Raw genomic sequence first — 25,636 nt, forward strand, 5'->3', positions numbered from 1 at the left:
TCATTTCACTGAGCCAATAAAGATGTCTCTGTGTTTGGGTTCATTACTTGTGCGTTTACTTTGCTAAAAGTCAGTTTATGATAATTAATTAATACTATTCCTAATTTATCTTTGTGTAAAGGTTCTCAGAACAAGGAGAAAACGGTCGCTGTGCACACAGTTTAGGGAGGGGACACTGCTAAAAAAAAATGAGCACCAATTTGCATGGCTCTCAGGGTTAAAGGCAACAATTACTCAATCTGATAAATATCAGTATCAGTCAACTCTGGAAACTCTAGTACTCAGTACTCACTAGTATTGATTACAACACACCACAGGAGCTGCACACAAAAAAATCCACATTTTGACCTCAAAGGACATGATTGCATTTGCGTCTGGGATATTTCCCCTCTACAGAAGCAACAGTTTGATTTTTTTGTTTTGTTTTTAAATAATAAAAAAAACTCTGGATGCATACATATAAAACAGAAATTGTTCGTTTTTATTCAAGGCAGCACAAACAAACCATACATTATAAAAATATGCCACTAAAATATATGTGTGTGTGTGTGTGTGTGTGTGTGTATACATATATATATATATATAATGTTTGTTAACACTGGACTAGCATCTGAGAAACATTAAGACAACAATTTACAACAAAGTATACTGAAAATTAAAATAGATGTAAAAACATACACGCACACACACACACACATGCACAAAAAGAAAACCAGCTTGTGTTGCATGTGTGATCCAACACACTGCAAGTCCTGGGACCACAAAAATAAAATTAGACATAAAGGGCACATCACTGTGCTTCATTTTAGCCAAGACGGCACATTCAAAGACTATAATCATGGCAACACGCACTGTTTCTTGCAAAAACACCATTAACCAGGGAAAGGAAATACCCAAAAGAAGGTAATGTTCACATTATCAAACAATATCAGGCAGTTGATTTGATACTGATTGCTCTGTTATTAACGTAGTTCTCTTCAGGCCTTAAAAATGTTAACACAGCTGTGTAGCATACAACATAAAACAACAGTGAAGAAACTGAGCAAGCCTGTGCACCACGTTTGACAGACTTTACTTCAGTAAACCTAATACTCCCATCCTCTCTTACTATCTGTACATGTTGGCTTGCTATGCCTGCTTTTAAAGTAAGTTACAATGTCCTACTTATGGAATAAAAAAAGTCATACAGAGCTACATTGTTGCAGACACATATCCCGGCACCACTGGTGACTTTGACTGAACTTGAAAATAAACTGATTACAAATCTAACCTGGCTGACTGGAGATGTGGTGCTGTAATCAAACACACACACGCACACACGTTGCAGTGAAGTTATGTGTGGAGACTTCCTTTTGTGCTTGTGTCCATTACTGTAATGTACATGTATGATATGGTTGTATCTATATGCATCTGTGGTATGTCTGTGCAGATGAATCTAAGCATTAAGACTGTACTCCTGCTTGTAGAAGCAGGGCCGGCAGACAGCGTTGACTAGGCCATTTCCCAGCTGTAGGAGACAGATGATGAACTCCAGCACTGCCAGGCCCAGTAAGACACACAGCAGAGTGATGTTCCACTCTATGATGTTAACCGGCTGAAGGCACCGTGTCCACGTTTCTGGCTGCAGAAGATACCTGGGACAGAGAGTAAGTGTGATTATCAAAGAGCAAGTCACAAACTGGTGAAGGCATAACTCATAGGTGTCAAACTCTGGCCCGCAGCTTAATTACATTTGGCCCGCGAAGCCATACCAAATTACTATTAGAGCTGGCCTACTGGTATTATACAGCTACTATATATATATTGTTTAGTATTAAGCTTTGCTTGTTCCATATTCAGTTTTCCAGCAAAACTTATTTGAGTCCATAAGAAAAGATTCATTCTTATATCTGGAGAAAGATTTTTTTTTTTTCAATAAATATTAATGTTAGCCCACGACTTTGTTCCAGTTTTGAATTTTGGCCCACTGTGTATTTGAGTTTGACACCCCTGGCATAACTGATCCAGAAAATTAGAGCAAGTGCTGTTGTGCTACATTCTCTCCAGAAAGGCAGCAAAGACTCAAATGCAGAAATCACCCCGACCTGGTCACGGCAGATGGCTGCCCCTCCCTGAGCCTGGTTCTGCCTGACTTTTTCCTTCCTACTGTTGCAAATTTTTCTTAGGTGCCATATTTTCCGCACTATAAGCAACACTTAAAATCCTTTAATTTAATTCTAGTTTTCACCTAAACACAATATACCATGTTCTGACTGAAATTTAAACGACCAGTGAGCAGCAGGCTATAGTATGGAGTGACATATCAGTGTCCAATGTGGGGTTTTTTATGTGCAAGTAAACCATCAACACTGACACAAATACAAGAAAACTGCCTCTGAATAGCTGTCCATTATGGATGAAAGGGTTAAGCACTTTAAGGAGACTATTGTTGTGATTTGGTGCTACATAAATAAAACTGAAGCGAACTGATAAATGAAGCAGACAAAATGTGATGAGTTGATTCAAAGTGTTAAATTAAAAGCTTTCCTACTCTAATTTTAAAGATGAGGCCTTAAGGGAGGACAGTGCAAGTGAGGGAGGTCACTTGTAGACTGAAGAATCATAATAAACTATCAGAGACAGAGCAAAAGCTTTAAGAGTGGTCAAATCAACAATCTGGTGCTTTTTTAGAATAAATGAATGCACAAATCATTTCAGCCTGAAAGGCCACAGACAATAACTAAAGTGTATGATACAATTATTGACAACATTATTTATACTCCAGAAAAACATCAACTTTGCAACATCTAACCAAGTCTATAGTCAAGACCTTAATATATAGAAATATAGGGTTTACAGACATGTACAAACTGCTGGTTATGGAGCAAAAATGCCAGACTATACCAGTAAATGGCTATACTCTCTGCTCAGCTTCAGCTAAATGCTTCAAAACTAATCGAACAGCACAAATGCACAGTGCAAATTTTCTCAAGGTAACCAAACGGGATATTCTTCAACGGTCAAGTTAACTGATCTCATCCCAGCATGCTTTTCAGTTAATGGAGAAAAACGTGAAGGCAGAGACCCACAACTGAAGGTGACTGATCTTCTGTATTTTAATTACCTGATATAATACACAGTAATAATGCGTAAATAATAATGCATGTGATATAATCTCTTTTCACAGTTTCTGTGTAAAAGCGTGCTTTTAATAATCGTTCTTTTATTACCCAGTGTTGCAGCAATATAAGTTAGAGTTACAACTTTTTCATCTGTACTAGAAAGCTCAGTAAAAAATACAGTTGGTTTTCTGTTTGTTTTGTTTTTATACAGGTATTTATATTAAAAAATTTCCTTTGTATTCAAAATACTGATAATCTTTCAGAAGACGTAAGAGAGCTGAAATAATAAACTGAATACGAAAGTGAAAAGCACGAAAGACTGCACAAGTCATTTCAAAATCTTACCTGAATACTTACTTTATGACATTTCATAGACAACATTAACTGATAACGAAACGATTGTTACACAACGCCGCACAAAACACGCACCTATGCAGACATCTACATCTTCATACACAAAGCGCTAGGATGTATCCTTACCTGCCCTTTTGGTCTGCAAAGGGGTACGACCATCCATACGAGGTGAAGCATTGGGGGCCCTGCAGGAGTGCATACCCTGATACGATGAAACAGTAGGCAGACCCCACCAGACCGACCACAGCTGCCAACACTGACCCACACATCTACAGAGGAACAGCAGCACACAAAGGGATTTTTAAACACGTGCTTTCGTGTTTTTGTGCAGCTTTATTTCTGCCTGAATGAAAAGCTGCTTCACTTATGCATTTCATAAATGAGATACAGAGGCAGCTGCCACACACACACACACACACACACACACACACACACACACACACACACACACACACACACACACACACACACACACGTGTATCTGCAGCTGTGCCCGTGGCCTGAAGGGTGTGAGCCAAGCTTACTTTGTTGAGTGTTACCTAACAATGGGGGCCTTGTTGAGTTATCATAGCTGGCTTAGAATTAGCATTCAGTTCATAAGGACACAGTGTTGGGCAGCTTAAAAACTTTACCCTTGTAATCAAGCAAGTAGTGAGAAAAAAAAGGAAAACATTTAGATTTAGAAAATGAAAATGGCAGCCGGCAGTTTGGAAATAACGGCCTGCATGTTGTGAACCCAATTTTCTGTGCAGCACAGCGTCTCCTTTGTAGATTTTTAAGCATTATTTACAGCTTAACACGTCTCTTACCATTAAACTCTCATTCCAGCAGCAACTACATTTCCCCAGCGTGGTGAAGGCAACCGCTGGAACCAGCATCTAAAAGTACAGAAAGTATTTGTTATTTGTTTTATTGACCATTAATAACACCCAATAGCAGCAATCTTTGCATTTGGTTACTAGGAGCTGCCAGAGTAATTCAGTGCTCTATACCAGCATCTCTACTGCCACCTACTGTTGATCACCGCTTACAAGTCAAATCCTGTGTTTCATTCATACAGCATATACCACAACGTTTTCTCAAAGAGCTTTGCAATCTAGCCAACATGTGGCACACTCTATCCTCAAATGTCATGTTGCCGCACTAAATACTGTACAAATGTCACCTAACAACGAATCACATATATTCAACACAATCAGCGTGAAGCTGTAATGTTCATTCAGCTGTTAGTTTTTTAATGGGACTTAGTCTTAGAGCTATTCTTGGCTTCATGTAGGTGGTGAAAAATGTGACTATTCTCCCTGAGATCCAAATTCAAAGTGATTTTAATGATACATATCATACATTGTTTGACTTTGGTCCAAAACAAAATGGCCAACCTCCACATGAAATAAGCCTGCTTTCTCTTCATTGCCCTAACAGAGAGAAACCGTTTGCTATAGCTGGAGTTAATTAATAGTGCACATTAAACATAACTTTATGACAGACCCTTCTGCGTCCCAATGGTACCAGTAATTTGAGATGGGCAAACATGAGCACAGGCCATTTAAAGTGCAGTGTGAATTGCGGCAGCTGCCACATAGTGTACTTGTGTGTACAACTCAAGAACTAAAGGCAATCCAACATTTGTTTGTTTCAGGAATTGACTTTTTATCTTCTTCATCCCTTATTTTCTGTCCTCCTCTTCCCTGTGTCGGTATCTTTTGCTCTCCTACTACATCGTAAAAGAGGAAAGGCGGTTCCCTTGGTTTAACACATTAACGTATGAACAGAAACAAAGAGAGGGATCAGAGTGTTGTTCCACATCCTGGACATCCCTCTTAAAGCCCCATCCTATAACAGAGGCAGCAGGGGAGGCTGACGACAAGCAGCGGCGGGAGGTGCACAGTGAGAAAGGAAGAGAAGGAAAAAGGAAGCCAGAAGAGCAAGGGAGAGGAAGGGAGTAACCCAAAAATAGATTATGCCCTGATTGGTTCAGTTTGCTCTTTGACTCTCAGCATTTGGTCATTTCCACAGAGAAAGATAAAGCCCAGAGAGGGAAAGACTGACACAAACTCAGACTAAAAATCATTCCTTTCTCAGACAAAGAGGCCCAAGATGGATTTTAGTCAGACTGCCCTTTATAAGTATTTTATCAGGCTTGTTTAAAAGTAATTACACTGAGAACCTTTTAGCAGTTAAAGACGTGACATATTACAGAGAAAGAGCAGGAAAGTGAGAATATACCGTGTAAGTCAGTATGGTTTTCAGGCTTCTTTCCTTTATCCTATGCAGGCCTTCATACCAACAGCTATCAATGCCGCCGTACAGACTCATCACACTCAGAATTTTTCTTTAAAAAAAAGGTTCAAAACCTGCCATAAGTGGTGCCTGTTTTTGAAAGCTTGAACATTTCAATTAAGACCAAACTGAAAAACCAGAAACATAGGCAAGGGCGATAGTGGAATGCACAACATCCAGTCTTTATCGTGTTGTTCTTCACAAAGTCTTGATGCTACAACTTGTACAAACCCTGAGCACGTTCACAGACACTCTGAGCATATTTTTTTTACTCAAAATGTGCACGTGTTCTGCTGATTAACACACTTGGTCTTGTCTGGGGGGGATTACAGTCTCTCCTCTGTTCCTCCACAAAACCAAATTAAAAGAACAGCTCCGTTCTGCTCAGTCCGAGCATAAACCCATCAGATCAGCGGCATGCAGAGCAGACGGATTAACTGTGGATGCACACAAAACTCCATTGTTCTCACTGAGCAACTGCAAACACTCTGTCTGAAAGGTGCTGATGGGAAAACGACCAGAATTTAACAAACTTTTGACGTAAAATCAAAACTCGACCAAAATCCTCTCAACTACAACTGAACTAATTTAGTAGAAGTTAAAAGCAAGTTGAAAGCATAAATGAGTTCTGACTAGTATCAACTTATCAACAAAAGCGAGGCTTTCTTACACACAGTGGCACTGCCATTGACTACATGTGCCAGCACCTGCTGCACTTACTGCTGAATGAGGGAGGCAGGAAGGTGACATAAGCATCCAGCAATTGTAATCACGCTTTTAAAGGATTTCATCTGCTAACTGGGTAGTGTTTCAGAGTCACATGGTCACGGGGTGAGAGAATGCTTCTTACACACGGCAGTGAAAATGACTCATGATAAACAATGGCTGGCTACAAATGAAAAGGAAATCTCACTACACTGAGAATCACTGAATTTCACCCATCTCTAAAGGAGATAGATACACCACTGGCATCTGTCCCAAATCACATTGCTGCCACATATTTTAAATTTTCCAGAGTATGAAAAAAAATGCTTATTATATAGCATCCAAGCTGAACTTTTAGTAAAAGGACATTGAACTTTATACCATGTGATGTCACGTTTTCAGTAACAGCTCATCAAATGGAACACAAATAAACCTTCAGACGCACAAGCTTCTAGTTTCTTCTTCTTCTCCACTACAGCTGCCAACCGTTCAAACAGCAAAAAATGAAAAAACAAACGCTATTACGATCAATTATTTTGGAGCATTTGGACAGGGTGTTGTCTAAAGCCTCAAACCTCAAAATGTCGTACATACAAAAAATATAGATAAATAACCAGCTAATTTTTCTATTATTGATTGGCAATTCTCCATGTAATACAAAGTATAAAATAAATGAATCTTTGAGCACAGTCACCATCATGACCGGAAGTTAAAAACAGATTTAAACCTCCAGATATCTGATGATCCAATCAGACTTAAACCCTAAACTATAATGTTACAAATTAAAAATGACAGAAGATGATCAAAGAGGGTTTTTTTTTTTTGTACTCACCAACAGCCCCCCACCTCCTAGGCCACCAAAGTACCAGATGTAGCTGGCCAGGCGGTCCTGCTTAATGTAGGTGATTTCTCCCATGGGAAACAGCAGTAGCAGGTTTGCCACAATACAGCAAAGGGCCAGAGGCAACAGAGCCAGGCCCAGAGACCTGGCAAAACCCACCGAACAACACATCGCTCACCCCCCAGAAAATCCACGCTCACAACCACAGGGTGGAGAGGAGAGAGCTCGAATGGGCTGAGGAAGGCAGAGACCGAGTGAAAGAGGGGAGGGAAGGGTCCGAGCAGCTGGGGAGGCAGGAAACGAAAATAAGTGACAAGACCCTGGTGTTTGTGTGTGTGTGTGCTTGTGTGTAACTGCTAGGCTAGTGTGTTAGATTTTCCTTCCTTTGCTGAGAAGGTTCTGCCATGACACACGTATGAGGAAGTACACACTCACAGGAAGCTGGAGGGTGACCCAATAGAACTCTGGCACAAATATAACGAAGAAACCCACAAATGTGTGTGTGCGTGTGTGTGTGTTTCCCACAGCCTCTTAGATAGCAGGGTCTTTTAGAGCACTCTTATACTTACACAGCAAGGAGCCACTTTCCCTCACAGTGACTTAATCATAAGAGCAGATCCATAATCTGGGATAGTCTATAATATTTAGTTTTAGTGGGAAGTGGGAAGTTTTAGTGGGAATCCAGATCGCTTTCTAAAAACCTTCAGGACTGCAAAGCACCAGCCTTAGCTGAGAATGGACTTTTTGAGTTTCCTACCACATCTATTTTGGTATTAGTTGGTATGTAAGGTGCTGCTCGAATTATTTTATTTATTGGTTAAAACTGCACGGTGGTGTAGATTTTTAGTATATCAGGGGAGTGGAAATTCCAGTCTTCCCATAATGAGAAAAAAATCCAGTTGAAAGTCTAAAAGAGGTGAAAACATATTCAAATCTGTGAACAAGTAAACTCGTTTTGTCATCGGACAACAACAGCAGTGTTTGTGTGATCGGTGGATGCAAAATGTGTATTAAAGGTTTCCACGCTATAGAGTAGGCAGTCATGGCTTTAAAGCGTTTGATACAATTTACCTGTTTGTTTCAGGTAATGATGCCGTAGGTCAGCAGGTGTATATAGGTCAATAAAGCATAATGTGACCTCTGTATGGATACATGTGTGTGTTTCAGATGCCCTCAACACTGTGAGCTGTTTTATAATCCAGCTGGAATTCAGCACATCCAGATCAACTGCAGGGTAAGCTGGTACTGACCGCTAACAACCTGGACTAAGGAGCTGCGTCGATTCAGGCAGATTTTGTAAGACCAGAGTGTATGTTTGAGAGCAAATGCGTGGTACCAGGGTGGCTCCAGGGGCTCTAAGGAGATCAACACTGAAACAAAGTCCAACATCGTTATTCTACAAAGAGAAATCTGTGCGGTGGGTATGTGTGAACTGGCAGCTAAGTGGTTCTCAAGATGTTTACCAACTTGCTGAGAGTTTTTCACGGATTTGAAGCCACAGCATGCACTGTAATTTATTCTGTCACTGTGCCTCTGTCTTTATGTGTTCTGTTTGTGTGTTAGACTGGGAGGCAGCAGGGCGTTTCCCAGGGGCTAAAAATTCACTAAAAGATAAAGCTCATACACAAATGTAAATCACTTCACCCTTCCTGCTTGAAACCAGGCACTGAAAACATGCAGAAATGGCTCACACTCTGAAATGCCTTTGAGATTCTGATAATTATGTTTATATATTTTGTTGCCTCGGACCAAAAAGGTCAGGCAATAAGCAAGTTCAGCTTCCAGGAGGGAAGAGATTTGTTGTGATTTTTGTCCCAACGTCTTACAAGAACAATGATTAAGAATCACCCCGAGCATCTCTACATCCAAGCCCTTTTTGAAACGTTTTCTTCTAGTTTATTAGGCTCTGCAGCTTCATGTTTTTACTCTCAAGCTCTACAAAAGTAGGTTTGAAAATAAGCTAATATATTGATTAAGCATAACATTATGACCACCTGACTAATAAAGGAGTTGGTCCCTCTTTTCCTGCCAAAACAGCCTTAAACCATTGAGGCATGGACTCTACTAAACCCCTGAAGGTGTGCTGCGGTATCTGGCACCAAGATGTTAGCTGCAGATCTTTGCAGTCCTCTAAGTTGTGATGCATGGCCTCCATGGATCTGAGTTTGTCCAGCACATCCCACAGATGCTCGATTGGACTGAGATCTCGGGCACTGGGAATTTCAGCAATTTGAACTACAGCAGGTCGTCTTTTGGATCGGACCACACAGGCCAGCCTTCGTACGTCACGTGCATCAGTCAGCGTTGGCCACTGATGACTCTGCTGCCGATTCACCACTCATCCTTCCTTGGACCACTTTTGATAGATACTGACCACTGCAAACCAGGAACAGCCCACAAGTGCTGTGGTTTTGGAGATTAAAGTTTGTCAAACTGGCTCAAATCCTTACACTTGCCCATTTTTCTGGTTCTAACACATTAATTTCAAGCACAAAATATTCACTTTCTTCCTAATATGTCCCACTCACTAACAGATGCCATGATGAAGAGATAATCAGTGTTATTTACGTCACCTCTCAGTGCTCATAATGTTATGCCTGATCGGTGTACTTCTACTCTAACAGTGTAAAAGCACAATTCATAAAATGTGTTTTGTACTGCTGTTTGATTCTGACATCAGGGGCTAAAGCTGCAAGCAATTCAGAAACAACTATAAAATTAGAACCAAAGATTCAAACAGCAACTTAAAATAAATGCACACGTATATGTATTTGGCAGATTTAAGTTAATGCGAACTGATGAAGCGTATTTCACTGACAGAAAATCTGAAATACTGATGTTTTAATTGATGAGATGTTAACAATAACAGAAAATGATTCACAGAAAAAAAGGAAAAGCAACATTATGCAAAATAGAATTTTTAACGATGACACTATAATACTGATGTACATAATTCAGAGCAGAGTAAAAATGGAATGATAACTTATTGAGGACGGAGGTTTATGTATGGAACAACACTGCATTTCTAGCAAACTTCAAATCAGCACCAGCTAATTAAAGAGACTGAAACAGATAATTATCTCTGCCAAAACACAGAGTTGAGGAAGGACATCTTTGGCATCAATGCAGCAAAGATAAAGATCTTCCTGTTTGTCACTTTTCACATTATAAATAATCTGAGGTTGTGCTGATTTATACTAAACTCTACATTCAGCAAATGTGCTTTAACTCAACATCTAGTGAACACAGGCATAAAAACATGATTCCACAAGGCACTTCTTGAAGGTACAATGGTTTTTGAAAGAGTTATAAAGCTCACTGTCAAATATCAGCTGACAAATAACAACCTGTGTACTGCACAACATTTGTAGGCATTTCTTTTCAAGTAGTTCTATGATGAAATCTTCTGATTACAACATTAACAAGGCAAGAGCATTTTCTAGTACCCCTGAGCACATCCATCTGCTCTGGGATCCGATCCTGCCCAAAGCACCCTGGAAGGACGATCCCCTTGGGTGACAGACGGATTCCACCAATCCCCCACTGCGATGATCTGCCCCCGCCCAAACTGAGACCTCTTGTGGCCTGTGTGTGTGAATGAAAAGGAAGATGCAAAAACCCGCTGAGCTGTATGGACTGTAGGTACAACAAATGAAAATACATTCTAAGTCTAATTAGCATGCTAGCATCATGAAATCAAGGTTTTTGGAGTGTTAGTCAGAGTCTGAAAATAGGTAGAACATGTAAACCAGAGGATATGAAGATGAGCAGTAGGGAGATGCGTGCACTGTTCTTTTCTTCACTGACAGGTTTTGAACAGTTAGATATTTTAGATTTGTAAATCATTAATCACAAAAACTTAAAACAAAAAGTTCAAAGGTTAAAACCGGCTTCACTGGTTAGCATTTTGTAGAAAATACAGTCAAACACAAGGACAGTGGGGAGGATTGTTTTTATTTGACTTTTTATTCCTCTAGCTAAAACCTTTTATTATCAAATAATATTTCATTAAAATTATCCTGAACTGAGTCTTTTATGATAAATTTTGTTAATGGTTTTAAATTAACATTAAACCACAACATGGAATTTGATACAAAATTAACTTCAAAATGCAGAAATGTGAACTCTTCAGCATATTTTATATTCTGTGCTGCTAGTTGTACAAGAAGCTGATCGCACTATGATCCGACTATCACAGTGGGAAAATCTTGGATAGGCAAAAGTTGATGCACGCATCATATTCACACTCAGAAAAACCAGAGAGCCATCGTAAGCAGCACGTAAGAGGAACAAGTACAAACATCCTGTTAACAACAGGAAGCAAAAGGGTTTATGAGAACTGCGGTCTAATGCCGCTGATTTGAACCTCATGGTTATTCTAAGAAATGGTCTCATTTGTTTACTGCCGTTAGTGTATTGCACATCAATATAATAATTAATGTCACACATTAACTTTTAATGACATAAGTCGTGACTAAAGAACTGAAACGTATTACCTTGACTTACGACTAAGAGCAAAGGCCTTCGAAAGTAACTGTTTTGGTGACATTTTGCACTACAAAGGTGTTTTTCCTGCTTTTCTTCAATCGCTTTCATTAATGAGCAAGAGAATGATCCCAAAAAGTTGATTCTGTTCATCGGGATGTAGCGTTTTCAAAAGAATGATCAGTTTTTTAGAAGTATGACATAAATTACACAGAAAAATTGAATGGAACTATTAATAGTGAGCAAACAGTTAATTATGTGTACCTGACACTGGCCAGTTGACACGGTGTCCTCGTCTTTTCAGTTCCTCAGCTACCTTCTGGTCGATCCCCTCCTCCAGGTTAACCAACCACTGACCAGCTGGGAAAAATGTGACCACATACAACATAATTTAGAGGAGTTTTCTTCTCAAGTGTTTCCAAAAGTAAAAAACAAAAGAAAAAAATGAGAGATGACATCAGCATTTTTAAGGAAAGTCTCATCTACTTAACAAATGATGTTACATCACGCTGAACAGCTGATTTGACTACCAGCCAACCACTTAATAAAATGCATGGCAACATATTTTATGGCAAAGTTAGTTGCTATGTTTACATGTGTTTCAATGGCACATTAACTACCAAACAGCTTAATGTGCATTTCATATGACAAAAATAAAAAATACACAAGCACATGAGCCAATTATACACTTGAACACACTTGATTGTACAGCATACATCTTTAATGGCTAAAAGCAAGAATTGGGTCCACAAGTTTGAATTTATTTTGGATTTTCTCCACACATGATAAAAAGGTTCAAATATAAATGCAGTTAAATCTTGTGGTGCTGAAGAATCTTTTAGCATAACATGACAAAGAGCCTTTTAATCATTTAACTTAATGATCATGATTGATTACAACTAGTGGTTTCTCTTTGCCACTATAAAAAGATTGGTCTGACCAATACTGGGAACAAAGAGAAAGGCCAAGAACTCAGTGAAACTCTCAAAAGAAGAATTGTTGGAAAGGTCCAATTGAGCCATTTCCACACAAGTACAGTTCATCAGATCATCATTTCAAACGACTGTACGTAAGTGCAATTTATTCTGATGTGTCACCACTTTGCCAAATGTCACCCTCAGATCAGAGGAAATCAGTCAGCATGTTCAAGAACAACCCAGGAAGCACTAGGGCTCAACACCAGCATAACTGTCCACAATGAAGCGAGTTCCACATCGCCGTGTAGCAGGCAGCACTGATCCAAAGCGATAGTGCTTCACTTCATGCAAACAATCTGTTATAGTGGCATAAATGAATGTCCGAATGACTTATCTAATCAATATTTTGACTAAACACACAATGTTACTGATCATTAATCAAGACATAATGTTCTTCTGCTCTTTAAGCTTGCAAATGATTCTAACATTTGCTATAACGGCGCGTGTTTGTGTGTGTGTTTTTGTGCAGGCCTACTTTTGTGGTCATACTCTACATAGACTCTAGGTGCATCCAGGGCTTGCTGAGGATTCATCCCAAACTCCATCATGTTTAACAGCACCTAACGCAAGAGCAGCATTGGTCACGAGATTGAACGACATATATCTGATGACACTGAAGTCAAGTTGGATATAAGTGTAGTGACATTAAACTAGCTCTGCCAATGACAAAATATTCATGTTAAAAATCAAACCTTCTGCTCTCTCTTTTGAGATATATATATATATATATATATATATATATATATATATATATATATATATATTGTGCAAGTTCCCCCACTTAAAATGATGACAGAGGTCAGTAATTTGCACCAGAGGTACACTTCAACTGTGAGAGGCAGAATGTGAAAAAAAAATCCATGAATCCACATGGTAGGATTTGTAAAGAATTTATTCATAAATTAGGGTGGAAAATAAGTATTTGGTCACCTCAAACATGGAAAATCTCTGGCTCTCACAGACCTGTAACGTCTTCTGTAAGAAGCTTTTCTGTCCCCCACTCGTTACCTGTATGAATGGCACCTGTTTGAACTCATCATCTGTATAAAAGACACCTGTCCACAGCCTCAAACAGTCAGACTCCAAACTCCGCCATGGCCAAGACCAAAGAGCTTTCGAAGGACACCAGGAAAAGTATTGTAGACCTGCACCAGACTGGGAAGAGTGAATCTACAATAGGCAAGCAGCTTGGTGTGAAAAAAATCAACTGTGGGAGCAATCATCAGAAAATGGAAGACATACAAGACCACTGATAATCTCCCTCGATCTGGGGCTCCACGCAAGATCTCATCCCGTGGGGTCAAAATGATCATGAGAACGGTGAGCAAAGATCCCAGAACCACACGGGGGGACCTGGTGAATGACCTGCAGAGAGCTGGGACCAAAGTAACAAAGGTCACCATCAGTAACACACTACAACGGCAGGGAATCAAATCCCGCAGTGCCAGACGTGTTCCGCTGCTGAAGCCAGTGCATGTCCAGGCCCGTCTGAAGTTTGCCAGAGAGCACATGGATGATACAGCAGAGGATTGGGAGAATGTCATGTGGTCAGATGAAACCAAAGTAGAACTTTTTGGTATAAACTCAACTCGTCGTGTTTGGAGGGAGAAGAATACTGAGTTGCATCCCAAGAACACCATACCTACTGTGAAGCATGGGGGTGGAAACATCATGCTATGGGGCTGTTTTTCTGCCAAGGGGACAGGACGACTGATCCGTGTTAAGGACAGAATGAATGGGGCCATGTATCGTGAGATTTTGAGCCAAAACCTCCTTCCATCAGTGAGAACTTTGAAGATGAAACGAGGCTGGGTCTTCCAACATGACAACGATCCAAAACACACCGCCCGGGCAACAAAGGAGTGGCTCCGTAAGAAGCATTTGAAAGTCCTGGAGTGGCCTAGCCAGTCTCCAGACCTCAACCCCATAGAAAATCTGTGGCGGGAGTTGAAAGTCCGTGTTGCTCGGCAACAGCCCCAAAACATCACTGCTCTCGAGAAGATCTGCATGGAGGAATGGGCCAAAATACCAGCTACTGTGTGTGCAAACCTGGTAAAGACCTATAGTAAACGTTTGACCTCTGTTATTGCCAACAAAGGTTATGTTACAAAGTATTGAGTTGTATTTTTGTTATTGACCAAATACTTATTTTCCACCCTGATTTACGAATAAATTCTTTACAAATCCTACCATGTGGATTCATGGATTTTTTTTTCACATTCTGTCTCTCACAGTTGAAGTGTACCTCTGGTGCAAATTACTGACCTCTGTCATCATTTTAGGTGGGGGAACTTGCACAATCGGTGGCTGACTAAATACTTTTTTGCCCCGCTGTGTGTATATATATATATATATATATATATATATATATATATATATATATATATATATATATATATATATATATATATATATATATATATATATATATATATGTGTGTGTGTGTGTCTATTATTAGAATAAAAATATAATTATGCCCCACATTGTTGCTCTGTGACGCTTGCTGACTCTGTACCTGTACGTGTCCTTGTGGTTGCATAAAAGCTCCCATCACGCCGAGAGCAGCAAGGAGCCGGGGTTTTTGTGATGTGGTTGTTGAATCGGTGAGGAGTGCAGGTATAATGGTGTGATACACCCGCTTCCTCCCAGCAACGCAGTTTATGTGATTACGGCACAGGGAAAAGTTAGCGCCGCGATTCTGCAGAGATAGAACAAAGAAATCAGAATTCAACCCTTTTAGCTTAAACACTTATGTTTTATGCTTCAGTCTATGTGGTTCCAGTTTAGGAGGCTACAATGTCTTCATGACTTCATCAATACATTTACATGCACAACAAAAATGAGCTTGTAAGGTAATGTGAGCATGCAAATTAAGGTAATGAAATATGAAAATCTACAACTTTTTCCACCCAGGCTTCATTTTATATGTCTTTTTTCCCTTAGTTTCACACGGCAGCATTCATGTTCATGTAAAATTCTCTTACATATGTGCTGCTGTGTTACTGGGAAGTTTATTGTAATTATAAAAACCTATAGAGCTTTATTAATGCGGTATATAAGAGGCAAGCTGAGAAATCAGCTGAAAGTGTGGTAATGCAGGATCTTGTTTTATGCTGATCACTTTAAAAATGACCCTAATTATTTGAAGCATAATCTCATATTACACTAAATTCTTAGCATTTTTCCATGATTTAGAAGAATTCCTAGTCTTTCAGTAAATCAAACAGATAAACGCCATTGCTACCTTACATGCGCACAAATAAAGACATTCTCTTTCTGACCCTTCAGACCTGTAGTGAGAATCCACAGTCTTTAGGGACCAGCCCCGTCCCAAAGCCCATATAGTTGCTGTTGACAAAGGAGCATGCATTCCTCTCACTGTCTATCACACAGAAATACACCGTGTCACTTCCTGTCATCAGGCCGGGCTCCACTCGCTCCATGGCCCTGCAGAGTCACACAAACATACAAGAACAATCATATTCATTAATAAGTTCACCTGACAGGTCTGTTTTTTACTATTGATTTATTAAAATATTTGGAAAATGAAAGAAAAATTAAGACTCAAGTAGACTGAAAAGAAAACTTGTGTTGGTTTAAGAACAAAACCAAACTACCAAGTTTGCAAAGATAATTGAAAGGTTTCATACTTATGCAATAAATGTTTCCATAAACACAATATTACAGGTATGAACGAGGGTTGAGGAGTTTTCCTGCCTTAAAGTACCTTTATCTGTAGATTTCTATTTCTTTTACAATAACCAGATTATTGCAGTGCAGTAAAAAATATTTATAATTTCCTGTTTTTATATGACTTCCCATTATTGCCTAGTTTATTAGAAGCATCTAAACATTAAAAGTGTGAAGAGGTTGTGAGGATAACAAGACATCAGAATCAAATTGACGCCTCGTTTGGACCTGGTTGACTCATTTAGGTTAAGTTGACAACCAATGGAAGCGAGACGTAGAATTAGTGTGTGGATTTGTGTGTTTGATGGTGCAGTGACACCGAAATGAACTCGGCAATTTCAAAAAAGCAGGATTTAATACCCGGTATACATCAATATATGTTAATACAATTATTGTGTTGTTGTTAACTTTTATAGTCTGTTTGTCTTTCCCCTGATAAAGACCAGATCAAGTTCAAAGTCCTCAACAATATAACACATTGTTTCTAAAATATACACTCACACAACGACACACGCCCTGGGTGAATGTGAGGGAAGAGACGAGAAGGGATGGGCGCTCAGGTCAGGGGAAGTATAAGTCTACAGACCTATCTAAAGTCAACAGAGGACGACTGGTACACACTGGTACTAACAGATATACACACGCAGAAACACACACCTGTCCGTGCTGATGAGCTGTGCTCGCTGGTGACTGTAGCCCTTGTCCAGCAAGGTTTCCAAAGGGATAGTCACATGACTTGAGTCACCCAGGTAACGCAGAGCATCTGTTAGAGCCAATCGCACAGCCTCAACCAGTACATGGATATAGTCAGAGCTGTTATGGCCTTTAGCTACACACACACACATACGCACACACACAAACACATAGAAATGTATTATAGGGCCCAGGAAAAGCCAAGTATGTAGGTTCATGAACTCTGACTGCACAAAAACAAAAACAGTTACTTATTTTACAATTTACTTTCTGTCAGTGTAAAGAAGTAGTACAAATTTAATCCATAAGATAACATAAGTTACGTGATAAAGAAGTGGTGCTGTAGTGAAAGAAATGAATTAATTAGGACTCTTTGGACTTAAATTAGAAGAAATTAATGTGTAAAACTATAGAAAAAAGTTGCTATAGCTCATTGTCCAGTCTCTCCTGTAAATATAAAATGGTAATTCACAAAAAAAATCTCTTTTTATAAATGTGGAGCCCATGGGGGGAAAAAATCTGTAGTAAATAGCGTAAAAAACAGAAAGATTTCTAGCTTTTCACTGTATATCTATCACATAATTACTTTGGTGGAGTATAAATGGCCACGGGGAAGGTCCTTATCAATTACAGTTACAGATAAAGCTTTCTTCATATTTTCCAAAGCGGTCCAGGGGGCCGGTTTAGAGTCTTTGCTGGACAGATTCTGGCCCCCGGGACCTCATGTTTGGCATCCCTGCTATTTGGAAAAAAATTAACCTCATAGAGGTTAGTTTTTGTGGACAAGCATATCCTTTTCCCTTTTTGGTCAAAGGTAGATCAGAGCACACTGCGATGTGTTCCAGCACAGGGACGGCAGGTCGGGCCAGTGAAATCACCAGCGAGCTGACTTCCATAATGCAGGAAAATCCATTTTAATTTTACTGTTTTATTTATATTTTGAATGTCTCTTTAGTTTTTCTGCTGAGCAGCTTTTTATTTCCCCTGCGCTGGGCTGGGACAAACAGGCAGAACACTGTAACTAACTGGGTTGGGTTATAAAATGTGATTTATGAAAATGTAGGAGATATATGGTTTTTATTTTTATGACTCAGCCACTTCTCCAGACTCATATTTACTGTATACTTAAGATTTTACAACAGGCAATAATGCACCTGGCAGGGACTTCTTCACTGTCCCTGTGGTTACCTTTGAGTTGAGGAAAGTTCTCCAGGATGTTGAGCATGAGCAGGGCAGCCAGTCCCTGACTGTTAGGAGGAAGCTCCCACAGACGTACACCCTAAACACACAGTGAAGTCAAGTTCATTCTGCTGACCATGTTATTAAAATACACACATGACCGGCATCTTTGGTTTCTGACCTTGTACTCTGTGCTTATGGGGGTGATGACCTCGCTGTCATGGCTGCTCAGGTCACCCAAGGTCATGACTCCCCCATTTTGGTTGATGACGTCAACAATGGCCTGGGCCACTCTGCCCTGGTAGAAAGCTGGCTTGCCACGCTCACCGAGCTCCTGTCGATACATGAGCTCATGTACTGCTCACTCAGCCACAGTACAAAACGTTTTACAGATGGTGGTTAACATGATATCGAGGAACACTTGTCCAGCGTTTAAAAGTTCACTCCAGTCAATGTGTGTGTGTGTGTGTGTGTGTGTGTGTGTGTGTGTGTGTGTGTGTGTGTGTGTGTGCTTGTGACTTTGCCCCACAGTGAAGTCACGCACAACTATCGAAGAACAATCAAAGAATCTAATCATCAATGAGGCTGAGGTCATCGCTGTTCTTTCCACTGCCTCATGGTCATGAGTGTAGGTGTGTGCGTGTGTCTGTGGGTGTTGAGATAGGGCACATTTGGCCATCTTCCTGCGTTATGGTATTATAAACGCTTGATTGTTTGAATTGATTTCAATCAATGCATATTTTAGTGGTGACTCACAAGCAGGCAACCACACACTCAGATAAACACACAATGACATAAGCCATGGTTTTCTTTAGTCTGACTGACTCCGGAATCTATGAAATGACAATAGTTGTATAAATGTGCCATTACATATACAAAATTAGACACAGAGTCATGGCTGAACATTCACATGAAGGTGGAGTACTTACAGTACTGACACATGGCACTAAAAAAAGCAGCATTCGCATTTCAGTAGCTGAATAAAGCTTAAGTTCAGCTTTATTGGCTTCAGGTCATAACAAATTACTCACAGTAACTTTTAAAACTACACTTAAAACATAATCACCATTTTATTTGTCAGAAGCAATACATCACACAAATCCTTTTTTCCCTCTACTGACTATCTTGTTACACACTGTACCCTGTCGAATTTTGCCAGGTCTTGCCAAGCTGTACAGCCAGAATGCTGACACCACATGAGCCATTTTGCTGCCCTTATATCCTCAGATGGGGCTTTTCTGCCCAAAGACAAGCTTTTAAAAGTATCACATACATCCATCCATTTCTATCTAATCCCCATTATCTATTGTTGTTCTGCTTTCACTACTTCCTCTCCACTGTTCCATTACTCTTCTCTTAGAGATTTAACTTCCTATGATACCTCTGGGCTTATCCAAGGCCTTGTAGTATAAAAGGCTAAGTTAAATTTAGAAAACTCCTATAATGACACAGAACAAACAGGGGTTTCTCACAACTTCTACATTGTTGTGTTTCCTTCTTGTGTGAATAACACAAGTTATTAGAAATAAATGACCTTCTGCTCCTCAAGTGACCTGTGGATTTACCTTCAAAGTTCGAGCCAGGCCAGTGTTTTGGAATACTTGTCCACATTTGGGCGCATGACCGTCAATCATCAATTCTACACCCAGTTCCTTTCCAGCATCCCTCAAAGCAGACACCCAGTTCGCCCAGTGGTGAGCTGTTAACTCAGCCACAGGAAACCCCACCTCTGCTAGTTCCACAGCCCCACTCAGGACCTCCTGTAAGGACAGCTAGCAAAGTAGGCAGAGGAAACACATGCATGTAACAGGAAACTGAACTGAACAGGAAGAGTGAGATACTGCTCCGTGACAAAATAAGCAAAGGATACAACTAATTTACAATTTTCTGAGGGAATTCCACTAATTTGAATGTTGGTCATCAAGCAATGTGTTTGATTTTCCTTCACCGCCATTTACATTGCACGTCATTTAACCTACATATAAGGTGAGAAGTAATGAACAAGTCATATTGATCTCTGTTGCTTCCAATATAATGGGAGTCTTTGAATATAATGGGAGTCTTTGAATATAATGGGAGTCTTTTTTGTTTGTTTTTTTAGATAGACTTTGTCCCCACTTTCAAGGACCTGCATCAAATTTAACCATAGATGGACAAGTTATTGTAGCTGTGACCAAATAAAGGAAATCTCTACAGAGGCAATGATAAGCTTTTCCATTCTTTGTTGATGTCTCTTTGGTTCAAAGTCAAGTCCTATTTCCAGGCATGTTTGTGCATGCTGGTCACTTCTGCAGGGTTTATAGGTATTTACCTCAGTCAAATGATTTATCTCAGACGGGCTGCCAGAGTGTTCTATAAAACACTCCCATGTCACAGATATAGAAGACAAACATAAGTAAACCTTGTGACTTCCTAGCAGCTGCACAGTATCACACCAACATGCTGGGGCCCCAGGGACTGTAACATTCAGAGCATCAAACACTGAAGGAGGCTTCTCTGCGGTGTAACCTTGTCCTTCCAGGAAGTCCAGGGTCAGTGCTCGGGGAGAATGACCACTGAGGACACAGAGAGAGGTTCGGTTTATTTTTGCACACATAGGGAAAAACAAGGAAAGCACCAAAGGATTCCCCACCTGCCATTAATCCCTCTGATCTCTCCAGTGTTTCCGTTGTAGAACAAGCAGAAGGCGTCTCCACCAGGGCCGGTGCTGCACGGCTCTGTTACTGCCAGGGCTGCTGCTATGGCAACTGCAGCATCTGCCGCATTGCCACCGCTCTTCAGGACATCTGGACACAAATATGTACCCATGACTGATGGATGTGACTGGTTTGTGCAACATATTAGATCACAACAGCATTCCTAGCATGAAATTGTCATGGTCCGGGGTCTTGGGCCCTGGGTTTTGCGTTTTCTTGGGCTTTTAATTCTTCACTATTTATTTTGGTGTTCTGAGGCCTGTACAACAAAGCTGGATTTGGTTTTATCCACATAACCTAACCCAGGGCTTTCTATACTGTGATAGTGGTTCTTTTCTTACCAGGGTACATCACCATAGTAACTTATGCTGCAAACCAAACCTGGTCCAAAGCATGTTATGTTATGTAAACTCACCTCCTAATGATGAGTCAAGTCACAGTGTCACCATTCCTGGAACAACCCCTCTGACCTCTGTGCTCAGATAGTAGGGGGGTTTAAAATATTTTTAATAGCATCTAATGTCTTTGTTTATCCCTGATGAGCATCAGTAATAATGCTCATCTTTGGGGTTTTTGTATGTTTGTTTGTTTTTTCTTCCTGTTGGCTGCATGCAATTTTACGACAATTTTGTTGTTCTAAAAGTATTCATATAGAAATCACTGCGCCTATTTGTACTTGTGGATCTCTCTTGTTAGTTTTGATTAGTTTCACCTGTTTCTTGTTACCGATCTGTTTCCACTTTCCACTTTTTTATTACAACAGCTTACAAATAAACAGCTTTTGATATTTAACTCTCAGCGTCTTTGCATTTAGGTCCTTACCTCCATACACTCCAGCATAATTTGACAAAAAGAACACTCCCACATCATGTTTTAGCTGAATTCTTTTCTCACAGCCCAATTTAGCTTTTTAGATTTACAAATGAGCTTATATATTTATTGTAGATGTCACAAAACACCAACAAACCAGATTTATGCTCACTTCTATAAGCAAATGTGTAATTACTGTTTAGCCTTTTTTGGCCCACATTAATAACTGGTTATATAATCAATATACAATTAAGTGAATATGTGTGACTGAACACTTTTCTCTTATAAGTTCATTTGACACTCCTTTTTTAAAATGGTAATGCTGGAATGTGTTTAGAATTTTCTACTGTTCACAACGCTTTTTTAAAATAAATTTAAATACCATCTCATTTATGTCATGCAAACCATTTTTGCTTTAGACTTCAACCACCAGCTCCCTTTCCCTGTTCTTGATTAAGTACTGCTAGAGCTTAATCATGCAGATATTATTCTCTGAATCTCCAAGCACGATATCCCAGTACACTTCAGACCCAGCCACACCCTCAGACAAAAATTGGTTACCCATTGGAGTGCTCAGACCTCTACACTGAAGAAACCAAACAGCCCCCAGCTTGACAGGATAAGACATTTAAAGGATAAAGGTCACTCTTTTGAGGATTCCAATATTCACATTTTGGACAGAGAAGACAGATGGCTTAAAAGAGGAGTGAAAGAGGCCATCTATGTCCACTGTGAATGACCATCTTGGAAAGATCAGTGGAGGTGGCTTACCTAAAATGCAGTTTTGAGATCCCCTCCGAGTCACCTTCACCTCAACCCCAAATCACATCTTGTGTCAGGTGTTGTCAATAGGTCACATGACAGGGTGAGGCAAAGTTTTACAATGGTTTCACCCGAAACCTCTGCTGATAATGACCTACGCCTTTTTTCATACCTTGGCTCATGTGATGGGGCACATGATCAATATTGGCTCAAAAGATCCACGATCCATATCCAATGGCTGAGGACTCCACAGATATTGTCAGTTTCGGGGCTCTGCAAACTATATTCTACTTATATTTGTATCTCAGAAGCACCAGAATACAGTATATTAAACAGAAATGAAAGCATAGACAGAACCGGCTCCGTGAGGGGATCATATACATATACTACTCTAACTGGAATACTAATCAATATTGTGAGATGTATTGATTTTTTAAAACAAATCAGCCAATCACAATCAAGCTAGGTGAAACAAGACATTACGAGAAATGATCGACACAATAACAATTTTATACCTATAATCGGGATTCTGACCTATATGCTCTGTTGTATCTATTTTAACTAATGCATTGTCAAGTCCCACAAGGAAGCCTGACATAAGGTTCTGGTATCCAGCTGCAAGGGTTTACAAAGTGATCCATCGGTGAACTGAATATCTTTCAGTCTTAAATTGCTGGTTGGACCAAACCAGTATCTAAGACTTTCTAACATCTTATAGACAAAACATAAACACTGAGGTGGCTTCAAACATATAGCTTATAGGTGGAGAAGGATTTTGACTGGAATACAGGTGCATCCAATTTTAGTGGCCAATATAAAAATATATATACATTTTCACCTGTGTTTTCATCTAGCTTAAGGTCGAATTATTTTTCTTTTTTTAAGTATTCACAGCACATCGATATATATATATACGATTAAGAAAAGTATCTTTATGACTCTTTGTGACCAATACTATAATAAATCCAGCCCTTTTTGGCCGCCGCCCTCTTGGCCAGATCTCTTATTTGTGGCTCAAAATGACTTGATATCTTTCATGAGAGATACGTTTGACATATGTTTAACAGATTATTGGCAAGTAAGTCATTTATAACGGTTTAAATACGGGCAATGATGTTTTGGCACATACCGGAAATCCCTTTTTGGCTCAGCATAGTCTTCATAGCAGTTGCTGAGATTTGATGGTTTAATAGCATCAGATTAGCGCTTACGATACCAACTGAATCTTTACTGTCACCCTTTATTTTTTGTCTTTTGGGTTACAAACATGTTGGTAAATTTTGCGTCACGCAGTCAGATTCTTTGTGCTCATACTTCGAAATAAGAATATAAAAGTTTTTGGCTGTCTTTTCGTTTCAATTCTCCACGGCACTCCACCCACTTACCCAGTCCTATACTGGAAGCTAAAGGTTGGCTGGAGGCCACGCAGCCGTGTAAACACACAACAGGGGACCGACGAGAGGAAAAAGTCAAGTCGGTTCCCATTCTGGTTTCAAATATCAGCGACTGAGGCAGAAACTACGTGAAAATGACGGACGAGTAAAAAAGAGAACTGGACTTTACTCCTCTGATCGATTGCTCTGATGTCGACAAGGCAGACAAGATAAGCGTATCGCAGACAACATCGATCATTGATCGGCGGGATAATCAGTATTATTGTTGTTTTTGTTGTTACTGCTGCGTTTATGTGCCACTTTATGAATTGCTTTAAGGTTAAGTTTTCACTCGGAAAACTGAGAACTGGCACAATCTCAACACTAACAGAAAAAACTACAACGGAATCTCATAATGGAATATCTAATGGAAATTGTTTTTCCATTAGATATGTGGGTTCTTTCAAAGATGGAACAAAGGTTAAATCGGACTATTAAAACAATAAATAAATAACAAAATGCACTTTTGTACTTGAATGGAATTTTAATAATTTAATTTAATTTAATTTAATAATTCACTAAATACAAAATAACAGACAGAAAATACAATTCACAATCCAAGTGTTTAAAGTTTTATAGTTATCTAACAGCTACTCACATTTGTTAGCCTTTTATTGGGAGTTCACTTAAAGCTTACAGTAATGGAGAATTGTCGCTATCAATGGTAACAGGTATATTTAAAAATGTGTAAAGAGACTGACCAAATACTGTAGATCCACCTGAGGAAGCCAAATATAGTTTACTGTATTTGTTTACTTCTGCCAAACAAGGAATGCTTTTTATGTGATACTAGATGTCTTTTGTCAACATGTTTTCTTCTTATTCACTATATTAAAAGCCAGAATCATTCCAGAAGCAAGTCTGATTGCTCAGCAGTCATCTTGAAACATCTCCAGGAATTTAATTGAACAGTTACTGCGAAGTAGTCTTTAATTTCACTGTTTGTCTTGATATGAAAACTGGAAGTTATAGTGTGGTATCCACAATCATATGATGTTGTGGAAGGGTTTTTAGGCCAGCTTAAGATCCAATAGTTGATGCTTCTCTGTAATGTCTCTATCATAACTAAAATCACAGGGACAGGTTCACACAAAAATAGATATCAGAGACCAATGTCTAATCCAGATCCTTGTTGTTAAGTAGTTCACCCAGATTACCTTGAAAAGACCAAATTAAATTTAACCAATCAACATCAATAGATGCCTTCATTTACAATGAGAGTTGATTAAAGACAGAATTCACATGTTATTCACCCGACAAGCTTTCGTATTTAATCGATAGATAATTTATTACAAGAAAGGCTGTGGTCCACTGTACTTCTACTGGGTGTTTCTGACACTTCTACAGTGATTAATGATGAACATTGCTCATAATAATGTTCCACTCCAAGATTACTCACTGTGTCAGGTGACTAACAGCTAAGAGGGCCTCACTGTATAGACCAACTGTCTGTCACTTCCTCTTCTGTCTCCATGTGAACTCAGTGTAGAACATTAACTAGTGTGACCGCTGTGTCTTCACTGCTGTGTCTGTGTGCACACACAGGTATGTAATTCAGCATTAATGGCTCTCGGTGTGTTTGCATGCAGCCATGAGCATGTGCATGTGTGTTTGCACATTGCGTGCACA

At 39.6% G+C, this 25,636-nt stretch overlaps 2 protein-coding genes across 3 annotated transcripts; both read right to left on the minus strand.

Moving 5' to 3' along the window:
• Window positions 1-667: 667 nt before the first annotated feature.
• Window positions 668-7,497, minus strand: tm4sf1 (transmembrane 4 L six family member 1). Its single transcript, XM_085376338.1, has 4 exons — window positions 7,273-7,497; window positions 4,265-4,333; window positions 3,582-3,724; window positions 668-1,634 (listed from the first exon to the last, which is right to left on the minus strand). Exons 1-4 carry the CDS (start codon window positions 7,450-7,452, stop codon window positions 1,436-1,438), a joined length of 591 nt encoding a protein of 196 aa, XP_085232464.1. The 5' UTR covers window positions 7,453-7,497; the 3' UTR covers window positions 668-1,435.
• A 3,034-nt stretch (window positions 7,498-10,531) lies between these two features.
• Window positions 10,532-24,131, minus strand: LOC146614622 (uncharacterized). Of its 2 annotated transcripts, XM_085375661.1 has the most exons (12): window positions 23,960-24,131; window positions 20,939-21,092; window positions 20,708-20,861; window positions 19,872-20,078; window positions 18,488-18,640; window positions 18,316-18,406; window positions 17,092-17,263; window positions 16,035-16,191; window positions 15,260-15,442; window positions 13,219-13,303; window positions 12,031-12,126; window positions 10,532-10,866 (listed from the first exon to the last, which is right to left on the minus strand). In XM_085375661.1, the coding sequence occupies exons 1-12, from the start codon at window positions 24,057-24,059 to the stop codon at window positions 10,721-10,723; spliced, it is 1,698 nt and encodes a 565-aa protein (XP_085231787.1). In that variant the 5' UTR covers window positions 24,060-24,131; the 3' UTR covers window positions 10,532-10,720. The 2 variants fall into 2 exon arrangements, with proteins under 2 accessions (XP_085231787.1, XP_085231788.1); XM_085375662.1 differs by lacking the exon at window positions 13,219-13,303 and having other exon boundaries at window positions 10,805-10,866.
• Between the last annotated feature and the right edge of the window lie 1,505 nt (window positions 24,132-25,636).

This window comes from Diplotaxodon limnothrissa, linkage group LG17 (genome assembly GCF_057381915.1).
Source record: "Diplotaxodon limnothrissa isolate DT_005_m linkage group LG17, D_limnothrissa_male_GT1.1, whole genome shotgun sequence".
NCBI lineage: Eukaryota > Metazoa > Chordata > Actinopteri > Cichliformes > Cichlidae > Diplotaxodon > Diplotaxodon limnothrissa.

Bases quoted from the DNA above. Each gene is read 5' to 3' on its own strand.
- tm4sf1 (XM_085376338.1), bottom strand. From the start codon at position 7,452: ATGTGTTGTTCGGTGGGTTTTGCCAGGTCTCTGGGCCTGGCTCTGTTG. The intron at 4,334-7,272 runs GTGAGTACAAAA...CTGTACTTTTAG, and splicing joins TAGGAGGTGGGGGGCTGTTG to ATGCTGGTTCCAGCGGTTGC. The intron at 1,635-3,581 runs GTAAGGATACAT...TCTCTGTCCCAG, and splicing joins TTTGCAGACCAAAAGGGCAG to GTATCTTCTGCAGCCAGAAA.
- LOC146614622 (XM_085375661.1), bottom strand. From the start codon at position 24,059: ATGGGAACCGACTTGACTTTTTCCTCTCGTCGGTCCCCTGTTGTGTGT. The intron at 21,093-23,959 runs GTAAGTGGGTGG...ATTTGTGTCCAG, and splicing joins AGCTTCCAGTATAGGACTGG to ATGTCCTGAAGAGCGGTGGC. The intron at 17,264-18,315 runs GTAACCACAGGG...GTGTGTGTGTAG, and splicing joins GAACTTTCCTCAACTCAAAG to CTAAAGGCCATAACAGCTCT.